We start from the raw sequence: 15,917 nt of genomic DNA on the forward strand, positions 1-15,917 counted from the left end.
ACCAAGGGTCTTTTGACTTTAGAACTGAACATAGACAACAAGAGCACCCCTATAACCTGGGATGAGATTACCTAAATCTGCACTGATTAGGGTTTAAAGTCTGCATAGTTCAATACCACAGGGCACAGATTCTTGCGGCTCTTTTTGAAGCAGTGATAACTAATCAGGTAGTAAAATAGCCTCATGTGTCAACGGGTAAAACAGTATTCATAGTCTATCACATTTAACAACTACAATAATACACCAATTAGTGCAGCATGAACAACATCCATCCAGGCAGAACTGGTGCTGTACATTGAGAGAAAGGATGTAAATTACACTCACAAGGATATTAGATTACAAGGACAATGTATCAAAGCTACCTTCTCAGTATTGACCATCAAGTAAAGAATTTGAAATACTGTTTCAGTGAATGTTACCCAAGACTTCCCCTCTGAGTGAAAAACATTCTCAATCAGAAAAAGTATATTACCTGTGGACATTAAGTAACGATCATCATAAGCGTTTTACGCTAATAGTTTCCAAAATAATTCCTGGATGTATACACTATTTTGAAAATACAAAAATTTAAAAAATGTTATGCCAATGGATTTTAAAAAAATTTGTCATAAAACCGTATTTTTCACTCAAACTTGAATGTGGCTTTCCTTGTATCTGCTTCCTAGGAACGTCTAAAAAATTTCCAAAACTGTAGAATGTTTGATGGCATCATAGCCAATTCATCAGTTCTTCATGGAATCTTTAGGAATAACATGTTGTCAGAATGCCTTTAGTTCATAAAATTGCACATTACAAAGACGAGTTAGAAAAATTAAATGTGGTAGCATGCCACAATGAAAAGATTCCAACCATCTCCAAATTTCTCCACTTCTCTCCTGAAGGTGTCTCTTGTTGGGAGCCAAGCTGATCTGAAGACTAGGATTTCTAGGATGCATCACAATACTCATGCTCAGTTGGGAACATTGGCAGATATCTGTATGTGCAGTACTTTTTGAATCGACACAGAGAGCTTGTTCTTTAAATACACATGCATTTTTTAAAGTTTAAATTTGTAACACGTCTTCCTTCCTCCTTTAAAAAAAAACGCAATTTTCAACCTTCCTTTTCTTCTCTCATAAAGGCTTTGACCTTTTCCTGGAGTATCCAAGTGAGCAACCTTAATGTGTGGGAAGTCATTCAACCATCGACTATATCAAAGTGGAGCACAATCCTGTTCCCGCCTAATGTCCATGCATATTGTTAACTTGGTATAAACATGGGATGAAAAGATTTATCACTAGTTAGGTACGCCAAAAGAACACAACGCGTGCAGTTGTTTCAGGAATTAGAAGGTTCAAACAGAAAAACAAGACTGAGTGAAAAGTCAATTAAATAGAGAGTGGTGGATTCCCAAGAGCAATTGGCAACCATGCCCCATTTGGAAATGGGTCATACGAATAAAGGCTGTACAGCCAAAAGACCATCTGATCCTGAAGATTCTACTACATCGGAATCATCCCAATATAGCTCTTAAAAGATAAAGATAATATACACAATGTAACCTGGGAACATTTATTTTCTCCAATGTATACTATGCAGATGTTGTATGCTGCCATCCATGCCTAGCAATCATACTGTTTTCATGTCAAAGTATTATGAAAAGAACTGTCGGCATTTATTAAAAAGAGTACCTATTTACCAAATTTAAGACCGATCCCAATGAAGAATTTCAGAAAATATTTCTGGATATTAATCAGCAACAATGCAGTTTTATTTTCATGTTGCAGTATTTTGTTTTTATTTCAGATTTCCAGCAGCTGCAGTATTTTGCTATTGTGCCACATAGTTTCTTGAATTCTTGAATGCAAAACAACCGCAGGCATTTTAAAAAACTGTTATCATTCAAAACTTGACGCCAAACCACACAGAGATATTAAAACAGGTGACCAAAGCTTGGTTAAAGGTAAATTTTAAGTAAGGGAGAAGTAAGAGCAGCACAGTCTTGTAGTGGTTAGCACTGCTGTCTCACGGCGCTGAGGACCCGGGTTCAATGCCGGCCCCGGGTCACTGTCATAGATCATAGAATTTATAGTGCAGAGACAGGCCATTCGGCCCATCGAGTCTGCACCGGCTCTTGGAAAGAGCACCCTACCCAAGGTCACCACTTCCACCCTATCCCCATAACCCAGTAACCCCACCCACCACTAAGGGCAATTTTGGACACTAACGGCAATTTATCATGGGCAATCCACCTAACCTGCACATCTTTGGACTGTGGGAGGAAACCGGAGCACCCGGAGGAAACCCACGCACATACGGGAAGGATGTGCAGACTCCGCACACACAGTGACCCAAGCCGGAATCGAACCTAGGATCCTGGAGCTGTGAAGCAATTGTGCTATCCACAATGCTACCGTGCTGCCCTGTCTGTGTGGAGTTTGCACATTCTCCCCGTGTATGCGGGGTCTCACCCCCACAACCCAAAGATGTGCAGGGTAGGTGAATTGGCCGTGCTAAATTGCCCCTTAATTGGAAAAAATTGAACTAGGTACTTCAAATTCATTTTAAAGATAGAGAATGAGGTAGAAAAGATGTTTAGGGAGGGAATTCCAAAGCTTAGGATCTAGACTGTTGAAGGCACAGCCATTAAGGGTGGGGCAATAGATATTGAGATAGTGCAGATACACAGGAAGGTTACAGAGATGGGGAGTGCAGAGGCCATGGAGGGATTTGAACAGCAGGAGTTTTAAATTCAATGCGTTGTTGGACTGGGAGTCAATGTAGGTTAGATGGATGATTGGAACTTGGTGTCGGTAGTGCACAAGCAGCAGAGTTTGCATAATATGAAATTTAGCGGAAGGTGGGAAGCTTGCTAGGTGAGCGTTAGAATAGTCAAGACTGGAGGTAACAAAAGCACGGATGAGGGTTTTCAGGGTTTTGTCTGTTAATATCGCAATTTGATGACTGACACTTAAACAAACCTCATTATAGTCCTAAAAAGTAATAATACAAACAAATAAGGTCTTAAACTCTTCCTCACTCATTTACATTCCCCCAACTGATTCTATCTGTGCTATCCATAAGTTTGTCCTCACTTTGTCCCCTTATGATAATTTTCCAAAGTCATTAATCATCTCTTCCAAAATATTAAATTTGTTGGCTTTTGAGCGTTTAAATCTCCCATCGTGCATTCTGGAGATGGGACCGATACCCAAAATCTATTTGAATTGGCTGATATTTTGATTCAAAGCCAGTTGGTTTCCTAATCATGCCAGAGATATTTCAAAAGTTTGCTTAGGCATGCCATTTAACTGATAACCTCAATCTTTTGAAGTCTTTGAGTGAGACATCAGGCATTTCAATCATTTAATGAAAAATACACGAGCAGCAGGGGAACCGAAGCAGGTTCATGCACCAGCCTTCAATAATAGTGCACAACAGTAGCTCTTACTTATTGAGCTGATAGTTACATAATACATATGCAATTCAAATGCATTCCAGTAAATGTATCTGTGGATCTTTCAAAAATGTTAACTATGTGACCAAATCATAACCATCCAATTTGAAAACTCAACTAATACTAATTTTATACCGAATGCAAATAGGTTATCATTTTATTCAGCACAATTGTCGAATAAATATATACAAACTATTAAGTACACAGGTGTAGATTATTTAAAAATGTACAAAATAATCATTTAAACAGAGTGCAACTGCTGCTTTAAAATCTTAGGTGGACACCAGTTAAAATTTGTGAATTGTTTTTATTACCCATGATCAACAAAATAATTGTAATAATTAATGCATTCATTCCAGTCAAAATGTCAGCACAAAATACAATGAAAACTACAAGGGGATATTTAAGTACAGCATATGCTGTAACATTTGATTTATTTTTGTCAATTTGCATCCTTCATTTATTCTAATGGGATGAACTACAGTTGATTTACAAAAATGAAAACAGGTAGGAGCAAGAAAATAAGCACCAGCACAGGCTGGTCCTTCAGCCGATTTAATGTTGAAATTCCAATAACGTGAAGTAATTCCATTTGGGGAGACAGGTTCTAGTCACTGAATCACAGAATACTACAATGCAGAAGAGGCCCTTCGAGTCTGCACCGTCACATGAAAGATCCTGACCTGCCCACCTAATCCCCGCCAGCACTTGGCCCATAGCCTTGAATGTTATGGCGTGCCAAGTACTCATCCTGGTACTTTTGAAAGGATGTGAGACAACCCTCCTCTACCACCCTCCCGGGCAGTGCATTCCAGAACGTCACCACTCTCTGGATAAAAAAGGTTTTCCTCAAATCACCCCTAAACACCCCACCCCTCACTTTGAATGTGTGTCCCCTTGCAACTTTCCAGCACTTTGCCCATAGCCTTGAATGTTATGACATCTCAAGTGATCATTCATGCACTTTTTAAAGGTTGTGTCGTTTCCCGCCTCCACTACCCTCCCAGTCAGTGCATTCCAGACTCCCACCACCCTCTGGGTGAAAAAAGTTTTCCTCAGATCCCTTCTAAATCTCCTACCCCTCACCTTAAAATTATGCCCCTTCCTTATTGACCCTTCAACTAAGGGGAACAGCTGTTCCCTGTCCATGCCCTTCATAATCTTGCACACCTCAATCAGTCTTCTCTGCTCCAGTGAAAATAATCTGAGCCTACCCAACCTCTCTTTATAACAATGTTCCAACCCAGGCAACATTCTGGTGAATCTTCTCTGCAACCCCTCCAGTGCAATTACATCCTTCCTATAACGTGGTGATCAGAATTGCATACATTACTCTAGCTGTGGCCTCACCAAAGTTCTATACAGCTCCATCATGACCTCCGTGCTTTTGTAATCTATGCCCTGATTGATAAAAGCGAGTGTCCCATTTGCCTTTTTTTACCACCCTATTAACCTGCCCTTCGGCCTTCAGAGATACATGGACAAACACGTCACAGTCCCTGTGTTCTTCAGAACTTCCCAGTGTCAGATCTTTCATAGTATACTTCCTTGTTAAATTATTCCTTCCAAAGTGTATCACCTCAATTTTCAGGATTAAATTGCAACTGCCACTTAGCCGCCCATTTGACCATCCTGTCTATATCTTCAACCTCAACCTCACTGTTAACCACCTGGCCAATCTTTGTGTTATCCTCAAATTTACTGATCCTGCCCCCCACAAAGTCATCGATATCATTTATATAAATAACAAACAATAGGGGGCCCAGCATGGATCCCGGTGGTACACCACTGGTCACTGGCTTTCAGACACTAAAGCAGCCGTCAATCATCACCCTCTGTCTCCTACCGCCAAGCCAAATAGGAATCCACCGTTTCAAATCACCCTGTATCCCATGTGCATTTTCCTTTTTAATAAGTCTCCCACGTGGGACCTTGTCAAAGGATTTGCTGAAATCCATGTAAACTACATCAACTGCATTCCCCTCATCTATACACCTGGTTACATGCTCAAGAAATTCAATCAAATTTATTAGGTATAAACTCCCTCTGGCAAAGTCATGCTGACTATCCTAGATCAAACCTTGCCTCTCCAAAGAGAGATGGAGGGTGGGATTCTCCCGATTCCCCTGATGGCTGGCGTAAAAAAATGGCATGAAGCACTCCGGCATCAGGCCAACCGGAAGAGCCGGTGGCGGAGGGGTTGGTGCTGCACCAACCGGCACCGAAGGGCCGGCGCGAGTTAGCGCAGGCGCAGAACCGCCGGCGTGGTTCCGCGCATGCGCAGATCGGCCGGCATATTCTTGCGAATGCGCAGGGGGGTGTTTTCTCCGCGCTGGCCATGGCGGAGCCCTACAGAGGACGGCGCGGAAGGAAGGCACGGGCCCGCCCGCAGATCGGTGGGCCCCGATCGCGGGCCAGGCCACCGTGCCCCCCCCTCCTCCCTGAGGACCGCACCAGCCGGCCTACCAGCCAGGTCCCGCCATGTGGGACTATGTCCATTTCACGCCGGCGGGACTGGCCAGAAACAGACTGCCGCTCGGCCCATCGGGGCCCGGAGAATGCCGGGGGGGCCGCTGCCAACGCCCCCTGACGGGTTGGCGTGATCCTCGCCCCCGCCTGAAAACTGGCGCAGGAGAACACGGCAGCCGGCGCCGGATCGGCGGGGCGGGATTCACACCGCCCCACCCCGGGAATTCTCCGACCCGGCAGGGGGTCGGAGAATCCCGCTGAGAGTCTCTGCTTCAGAAACTTTTCCAGTAGTTTCTGAACCACTGATGTGAGACTCATTGGTCTGTAGTTCCCTGGCTTGTCTCTACAACCTTTCTTAAATAGTGGGACCACATTAGCTGTTCTCCAGTCCTCTGGCATCTCCCCCATGGCCAGAGAGGAATAAAAAATTTGGATCAGAACTCCGACAATCTCTTCCCTCGCCCCCCACAGCAGCCTAGGACAGAACCCATCCAGATCTGGAGATTTGCCCACTTTTTTTTAAAATAAACATTTTATTGATGTATTTTTGGTATTGTAACAACAACAAAATTAACAATGTACATGAAACTATAAACATAGTGCAAAAGCCGTCTCCCTTCCTTACAGGTCCCACCTTTATTAACTCCCTACTCTACGCTAAACTAACCCCCCCCCCCCCTTCTGCTGACGATTAATTTTCCGCGAAGAAGTCGACGAACGGTTGCCACCTCCAAGCGAACCCTAACAGTGACCCTCTCAAAGTGAACTTGATTTTCTCCAAACAGAGAAAGCTAGCCATGTCTGATAGCCAGGTCTCCATCTTCGGGGGCTTTGAGTCCCTCCAAGCTAATAGTATCCGTCTCCGGGCTACCAGGGAAGCAAAGGCCAGAACGTCTGCCTCTTTCTCCTCCTGGATTACGAGGTCTTCCAACACCCCGCAAATCGCCACCTCTGGGCTCAGTGCCACCCTTGTTTTTAACACCGTGGACATGACAACTGCAAACCCCTGCCAAAATCCCCTAACTTCGGACATGCCCAGAACATGTGGACATGGTTCATTGGTCCTCCCGCACATTTTGCACACCTGTCTTACACCCCAAAGAATCTGCTCATCCGGGCCACAGTCATGTGAGCCCGATGAACGACCTTGAATTGTATCAGGCTGAGCCTGGCACATGCTGCGGACGCTTTGACTCTACTCAATGTGTCCGCCCATAGATCATCCTCTATCTCTCCTCCCAGCTCCTCCTCCCACTTGCGCTTCAGCGCCTCGGTCTGCGTCTCCTCCGAACCCATAAGTTCCTTATAAATGTCAGAGACGCTCCCTTCTCCTACCCACCCTCTGGAAACTACCGTCCTGAATCCCCCTTAGCGGTAGGAGCGGGAAGGTTGACACATTTGTCCACTTTTAAGCCCGCCAATATCTCCAATACCTTGTCACTCCCTATGACAATTTGCTCAATAACTTCACATTCGCTCTCCCAGAGTTCCATAACCAGCTCCTCATTCTCTTGGGTGAAGACCGATGTGAAATATTTGTTCAACACCATACCAATGTCTTCTGGCTCCAGCCACAGATTTCCCCCATGGTCCTTATTGGATCCTACCCTTTCCCTGGTTATCCCCTTCCCATTGATACACTTACAGAATATCTTGGGATTTTCCCTACTTTTACCAGGCAGAGCTTTCTCATATCCTCTCTTTGCTCTCCTAATTGATTTCTTAAGCTCCATCCTGCAATTTTTATACTCCACTAATGCCTCTGCAGACTTGCTTCCCTTATACTTGTTAAAAGCCTATTTTTCTTCTTATTGTATCCTGAATGTCTCTGGTCATCCATGCTTCTCTGAGTTTGTTACACCATCCTATTACCCTAGAGGGAACATATTGGGCCTGCACCCTCCCCATTTCATCTTTGAACACCCCCTACTGCTCTTCTGTTGGTTTCCCCACAAGTAACTCTTTCCAATCTACCTTGGCCAAATCCTGCCTTATCTCCCCCAATCCCCAAAACTTTTTTTGCAACTTGTCTATTACTCCACACTCCACCATGCTTTGTATAAAAGAGTGAAAATGACGACCAATTTTTAGTCAGTTTGTCATAGCTTGGAAAATTAAACTCAGAACAACCACATCTGCTGACCTAAATTACTGGATTAAATTCCTGATTATGCACATTAAAAATATAGGATCTGTAGCCATTTATACGAACATCCAATGAATAATCAACATTGAGCTTTGAGCATTAAAAAATAAAAAGCAAAAATATTTCTAGTTTTAATCATACTGGAATATATATTGTGCAGTATTTCCAAGCAGTTTTGTGCTGTTACATATTGGGAAAGCCCATTTGTTTTAAGTCTTGGTTTCAAAATTGTGATGTTTCTTTTTGAAAAAATTTGCAAGTTATAAAAAAATTCAGACTGTAATCTTAACTATAGCATATACATTACTTCATCCTTTTTCCTGTTGCTCTATTTGAATTATCATTCATTGTTAAATCATTCCCATCCCTATGATACTATTGTATCATAACTTGCATTAATATGGAATAGAATAATTTCCCAAGACACTTCAGCAGCATGACCAGAATAGATGCAAAGACAAGGAGGAGACAATAGGATGGATAACCAAGATTGTTCAACAGATTGGTTTGAGGAGCGTCCTAAACGGAGGAGATGCAGGGAGCGGTGCACTGATTCTAGGGTTAGTGGAGTAATATGAAAGCAAAATACTGTGGATATTGGAAAGCAGGTAGGAGTAAGAAAATAAAAATATTTCCTGTTTTTATATTAGAGTTAAAGAGTTCAGGCAGAAGATATTGCTGCTGGCAGTAAGTGAAAGAGAGGAGGGAATAAACAAAAAAGAGGCCAGTTGGTGGGATTGAAAATTTGAGGTTTGTAAGGATGAAGGAGGTTAAAGAGATAGGGAGGGGTGAAGTCATGAACGAATCTAAAACTGCCAATGATAATTTTAAATCTGAGGAGGATTTGATATGGGCATTTTGAAGTTGAAGCAGGACATAGTGGCAGGATGGTATACAGGTAGCAGAGTTCAGAACGGGTAGGAACAGTTCAAATTTACAGAGTGTAGGATGGAAGACAGACCAGAGCAGTAGTGGTCCAGTCTAGAGAGAACAAAGGCATAAAAGCAAATTACTGCAGATGCTGGAATCTGAAATAAAAGCTTTGACAAAGAGTCATCCAGATTCAAAACATTAGCTCCCTTCTCCCTCCACAGATGCTGTCAGTCCTGCTGAGATTGTCCAGTATTTTCTGGTCTTGATAACAAAGGCATGTTTGAAGGCTTCTGCAGTAGACATGCTGAGGTAGAGGTGGTAGTGCAATATTTCAGAGGTGAGAACAGGCAGTCATGGAGGTTGAGGTCTCGTTTAGCAAAAGTGTCCAGGACAAGGGATGGATTCAGTGACAAGGAGCGAATTCTGGTCTTGATGTTGAACTGGAGAAAATTGTCACTCAAAGACTGGATGTTGACAAGCAATCGGATAAGATAGAGGCAGTGAACAGGTCGAAAGATCGAGTTGTGTGCCAGTCGCATACATGTAGAAACCCACCCAGTTCTATGGACATTGCTGCCAAGGAAAGCACTTAGATGGAAATGGTCAGGACCACCAAGAGTAATCCTTGGGGGACTGTGGAGGAAACGTGCAGGGTTGGATGGGAAGAAAATCCATTAATGAAGATGCTCCGACTACAAACAAATATACAAGAATGAAAGCAAATGAATATAGAAAGACTGAGAACGATATCCTTTGTGTACCAACAGATGAGTCATCGAGAACAAACTAAAGCATGAAGACTCTCAATAAACTATAATCCAGACATTGCCATGGTTGACAATACAGCTGCACAACACTCTTTCAGAATCATATTGAGAATAAATGTCTGAGGTAGAATAGTTACGAACAAACCATTAACATTGAACCTAAACTATCTGATTAAATTGAAAACCAAAGATCTGACAGTTTAATTACAAATGAAATGGAAATTGTACACAAAAAAACTGTACAGTCAACATTCAGAATGTAAAAGAGAAATTTCCTATACTTACCACTTCATCACTAAAATCTCCATTAAAACGCAGAGATGAATTGCTAAAATGCTGGCATTCCAGCCTGCTCCACAGTTCTTGTACCTGTTTTTTCAAAGTTTCTACTTCTTGTTGATGCCCTGCCTCTATCTGACGAAGTCGCTGTTGAATAATATCATTGTATGTGGCCAGCCCATCGTCATCCAAATGGCTTCGTGTTGGTTGATCTGGGCTTGCCACCGGCTGCTGTTTTCCAGAGTAGTAATGTGGCCACTTAGATTGGGGGTTTCTAAAATGGCCAGATGGAAATTGCAAAGAGCTGCAACTAGCTGCTGAAACCTGTCTACTTAACACCACTTTTCCCCTCAACTCCTCTCCGTTTATACACAGTCCATTAGCTGTGACATTTCTTTGAGTACCACTTCCAAAGTCTGCTGCTTTATCCGTTGCTGTATTTTCACTACTGGCTTCTCCATTAGGAACAAATCCATCTTTACATTCACTTAATGACAAGGCACAAGGAGGAGACTGCGTACTCTGAATGCTTTTATCTGAAGTCCTATGTAGATCAGTTGCAGATCTCGGTTTCACTACCATATCCTGGTTTTCAGGTATAAACTGAGAAAAACTATTTTCAGAGTCAACAGCAGGTACCATGGTAAGATTGTCCCTGGTATTCAAAATAAGATTATTAGAATAGTTTTGTGGCACTTCCTGCTTTGCTCCATCTTCTGTTAAAGTTTCAGTAGAACTTTCCAAAGTAGAAATCTTTTCTTCTAGCTTGTCTGGAGTGGTTAAATGTGGTAAGCAAGGTTGTGTTGTAGTATATTGATTTTCTGGTTCAATATATGGATCAATAACATCTTCTGCTGTAGTATATGGTTTTGTATAACTTGATGGATTATCAGTTGCGACCTTTCTGAACCCAACATCAATACCAGGTAACATTCGAATCTGATTAATAGGCTCCAAGAACCCATCCTGGGTCTCTTCTTCTGAACTTGTATTACGCCCAGAAATAGGCTCAGTACCTTTTATTTCATTAATTGCCAATGTTTCTGAAGAGTCTGTGATAAAAGTCACCAATTGATTATTCAGGGCACTGTCAAGCTCATTTTCACAACTTAAAACATTTACAACTCGTTTTAATTCTGTTACAGTTGCATCCTTCGACTGTTCCTCTAACCCGCTATCTTCTTTAGAGGCTTCTTGTAAAATATTCTCCATTTGACCTTCCCCAACACCAGCAGCTACAGAAAGTTCAGCTCCTAAGGGGTTCTTTCCTAGTTTTCCCAATGCCAATGCTTCACTGTTAAAGGAATCATCTAGTCCATTCCCATCCATCATTCCCCCTATTCCAACACTGTTAAGTTCCAATGACTTGCGATGTTCCTGCCATTTCTCATTTAGGCTTGGATCACTGGAGCGTCTATTTGCTGTAGGTCCAGGATTATCGCAAACTGTTGTCAAGTTGTCAAATGATCTAGTCTTTGGTAACCTTTGGTAACAAAGATATAAATTTATTAATTAACTGTTTAATATATTATTTCTCCTAGTTTCTCCATCTACACAACTGTGACTCCAAAATGAAAGAGCTATTAATATTCAAGAAGGAAAGTGGCTATTAAAAAGGAACAGGGTCGGTTAGCTCAGCTGGCTAGACAATGTTGCAGAATTATGCCAACAGCACAGATTCAATCCCCATACTGGCTGACAAAGTTCATGGAGGCCTGTCTCCTTGCCATGCCCATGCTTGATGTGGAGTGGTGCCCCACAAGCTATATATCATTTATTTTTGTCGCAAAGAGATATGCGAATATTCAATTGATCCTTATGAAAAACCTGAAATAAACATGGCTCGGTTTTGTTTGTTCAAATAGTTGCTAAGTAAATTATTCACATAATTCGAGAAAAAATTCAAAATAAGTTATTTCCCCTCTATAAACTTAATACAATTCATCAGTCGCAATATTAGGTGGGCTATTTGATGCATCTAGGATACAGAATTAGGATTTTGTTATGTTCAGTTGATAGAACCAACCATTTTTCTTTCACAAATGGGAAAGTAAAATGGGCCATATTTTTGTACTTTTAAAGAGTCGGCACAATTATTCGCACAATAATAGCTATGTGCCCTTTGAAGAGCACATCCAGTGCAAAGAAACATTGACTTTCTGTTAAGAAATGCATCAGCATTAAACTAGAGGTTGGACAGTTTCATGCTGTGAGCTACTGGGGAGTCTTTGCAGTTTTTTTTCATAGAATTTACAGAGCAGAAGGAGGCCATTCGGCCCATCGAGTCTGCACCGGCTCTTGGAAAGAGCTCCCTACCCAAGGTCAACACCTCCACCCTATCCCCATAACCCAGTAACCCCACCCAACACTAAGGGCAATTTATCATGGCCAATCCACCTAACCTGCACAACTTTGGACTGTGGGAGGAAACCGGAGCACCCGGAGGAAACCCACGCACACACGGAGAGGATGTGCAGACTCCGCACAGACAGTGACCCAAGCCGGAATCGAACCTGGGACTCTGGAGCTGTGAAGCAATTGTGCTATCCAGAATGTTACCGTGCTGCCCACGGTAGGGCAGCACGGTAGCATGGTGGTTAGCACAATTGCTTCACAGCTCCAGGGTCCCAGGTTTGATTCCCCGCTGGGTCACTGTCTGTGCGGAGTTTGCACGTTCTCCCCGTGTCTGCGTGGGTTTCCTCCGGGTGCTCCGGTTTCCTCCCACAGTCCAAAGATGTGCAGGTTAGGTGGATTGGCCGTGCTAAATTGCCCTTAGTGTGCAAAATTGCCCTTAGTGCTGGGTGGGGTTACTGGGTTATGGGGATAGGGTGGAGGTGTGGACTTGGGTAGGGTGCTCTTTCCAAGAGCCAGTGCAGACCCGATGGGCCGAATGGCCTCCTTCTGCGCTGTAAATTTTATGTATATGTTTTCAAATTCATTAAATTTAAAATCTACACTGTTAAACAGGAGGAAAAAATCCTTCATTATCTAAGCTGAATTTTAAGCAGCAATCTTTTTCTAAGAAAACGTAGACTTGCTGGTTTCTTTCAGATGCAACAAAACAGGTTTCTAACCTCACCTTCTTTCCCAAATACATTCTGTTTTGTTTTAAGGTCAATGCTCAAACAAATTCTTAGGGCCAGGACTTCCAAGGAGTGGAATCACAGTCAGATTGACAGTCTGCTCCTTTTCGCTTACCTTAGTTGAGAGCTGCACATTTCTCGCCTGACCTTCCGACTCAGGCCGGGTGAGAAAAGGGCAGGGCAGCAGCTTTGGGTGGGGAGGGGGAATAATCTGCAAAGAGAGTCAGATCCATCCAAAATCTCCGATTTAAGTCGGAGTATAGGCTGGGTTCCAGTCAGGGTAATTGACCGAGGGGGAGGAAAAGATAAGATGGGAGTCAATATGTCTGTGTGTCCCCCCCAGAGCATCTTCTGGGGTAGCACCTGGGTACGACCCTCCGGAGATCGGATGTTCTGGCCCAATGTGTTTGGTCTCGTTTAGCAGCCAGATGCAAGCAGTCAACTGAAAACAAACATTTAACAGAAGGTAGCAGTTTCAACATTAAATGGCTTATTTAAGAGGATATGCAAGTGAATTATGAAAACTATTTGGTAAATTGCAATTATTTATTTAAATTTCCTGCTAATTAAGAATCATTTTTCTATGATGACACCAAGCTAGGTGGCACAGTCAGCAGAGAAAAAAGTTGCAAAGGGACATATGACATAATAAATGAAGGGTCAAAACTGTGTCTAATGGAGTTCAATGTAGCAAAGTGTGAGGTCATTTACTTTTAGCCAAAAAGATTGATTAGAGTATTTTCTCAATGGTAATAAGAGAGGAACTGTGGAGAAGCAGTGAAATTTGGATGACCATGTACAGAAATTATCAAGAGCTAGTGAACCGGTAAACAAAATAATTAAGAAGGCTAATGAAATATTGATCCTTATTTCAAGAGGACTAGGATACAAAAGGACTGAAGTTACGTTTTTAAACAGAGCTCAGTTTAGATCTCATCTGGGGCACCATATTCCGATCCGTGCACTGTACATCAGGAAGGATAAACTGATCTTTTAGAGGGTGCAATGCAGATTCATCAGAATTATACCAGGGTTCAAAAGGTTAAAATTATAAAGGAAAATTGCATAGATCAGATTTATACTCCCTCGAATATAGAAGATTAAGGGGTGGCCTAATTGAGATGCTTAAAATAATTAAGGATTTTAGAGGGTAGATAGAAAGAATTATTTCCTTTGATGGAAGGTGTCCAGAACAAGGGTGCATAATACTAGAGTTATGGCATTTAGGGGCAACGCCAGAAAGCTGCTCTTCACAAAAATGGTAGTGCAAAGCTGGAACTTTCTCTCCAAAGTTAAAATTCATATTCTCTGTCATACAAGGCTTTTTAGGGCTATGGAACCAACGGAGCTAGATAGAGCTAAGATATAGATTAGCCATGATCAAATTGAATGGCAGAACAAGCTTCAGCAGCTGCACAACCTGCTCCAGTTGCTACATTTTAAAATCAATTAAAATGTTGAAATGCATGCCACCACTAAATATACTTTAACATGTGTCTGCATTTCCAAATTTAAAATAGCAAGTGAGCTTTTGAAGAAAAGTTGGATGGCCATATGACTTTTAAAAGTTTCAGTGAACAAGAAATCATTGTGAAGACAACAGTTAACAAAGGACTGAAATTTACTACAGAGGTTTCCCTTTCTCTGGCATTTAGTAGAATCTTTCCCCTGGCTAGGGAATCTAGACAAGGGGACACAGTTTCAGGGTAAGGTGCTGATCATTTAGGGCTGAGCTGAAGAGTAATTTCTTCACTTAAAGGGTTGTGAATCTTTGGAATTCTCAACCCGAGGGCTGTGGGTGTGCCACCATTGAATATATTCAAGGCTGAGATAGACAGATTTTTGATTTCTCGTGGAATCAAGGGAGAAAGTGGAATTGAAGTCCAACATCAGCCATGATCATACAGAATAGCGGAGAGGGTGCAGTGTGGTCTTCTCCGACTCCTAATTCTTCTGTTCTGATCTTGCCAATTTAATTGCGGTGCTAAATCTATGTGAGATAAGGCCATATCCCATGCTCATATACACAGATCAGTAGATTAGTGATTGATTTGTCTCACATTATCAAAAATCCCTGCTTGTTCATAATGCAAGTTGTAATGATCTTACTTCACATGAGCAGATTCTCAGCTTGAAGTTTACCTTCCCAATGGCTGCTCTTCAGGGATGGATCTTGGAACTGGATAAGGTGCACAATGGCCATCAGCAGGAGTTGAGGGAGATGAATTGGGGATGTAGACTGCACTCCAAAGCATCAAATTCCTTACATGGCACACTGGATGCAGTACCTAGTTTAGATATTGAAGTGGTTTCATTAGGATATGCAACTCACAAAGGTTGATCTGTGAAGACATTTTCTTTTCTTTTCCTTTAAGATGCGTATATGTGTTAAACAAAATCGAATTTTAACATTGTACAAAAATGGTATTGCTTTCTTTAATATTAAGCATCAAGTATTAACCAAAAACAAATAATAAAAGGTGCACAAGATCTTTGTGAAATGCGATCATTCTTCATCCCAAGAATGAAAATTGTGTCACAAAACTAAAATACTGCAGATGCTTGGAATATGAAATAAAAACAGAAAATGTTATAAATACTCTGCAGATCAAGCAGCATCTGTGAGGAGAGAAACAGAGTTACTGTTTCAGGTCGGGAACATGAAAGGTCAGCATACTAATTGAAAATTGTAATCTTTGGTTAAGTATCATTGTTACTGGAGTACAAGTAATAATTCTGGTTATCCCATGTCATTTCTAAGTACTAAACAATGTAAAGTTAATGCTCTCAAAGATTCTATACAATGTGTACTCAAGTATCCAGCAATCCCATCTCACAGACTATATCTAGCATAACCGGATTTA

The 15,917-nt window shown here is 41.9% G+C and overlaps 1 protein-coding gene across 12 annotated transcripts in view; it reads right to left on the minus strand.

Moving 5' to 3' along the window:
* mtmr3 (myotubularin related protein 3) overlaps positions 1-15,917 on the minus strand; it is a 190,454-nt gene that overhangs the window by 21,688 nt on the left and 152,849 nt on the right. For 11 of the 12 annotated variants that reach the window (XM_072495930.1, XM_072495997.1, XM_072495980.1 and 8 more), the window contains 2 exons: positions 15,196-15,341; positions 9,977-11,453 (listed from right to left, as the gene is read on the minus strand). In XM_072495930.1, coding sequence (XP_072352031.1) covers positions 9,977-11,453; positions 15,196-15,341 — 1,623 coding nt within the window. Of the gene's footprint in view, positions 1-472; positions 547-9,976; positions 11,454-15,195; positions 15,342-15,917 lie in introns of all 12 variants that reach the window. The other variant, XM_072496004.1, reaches the window with a different exon arrangement.

This window comes from Scyliorhinus torazame, chromosome 1 (genome assembly GCF_047496885.1).
Source record: "Scyliorhinus torazame isolate Kashiwa2021f chromosome 1, sScyTor2.1, whole genome shotgun sequence".
Lineage (NCBI taxonomy): Eukaryota > Metazoa > Chordata > Chondrichthyes > Carcharhiniformes > Scyliorhinidae > Scyliorhinus > Scyliorhinus torazame.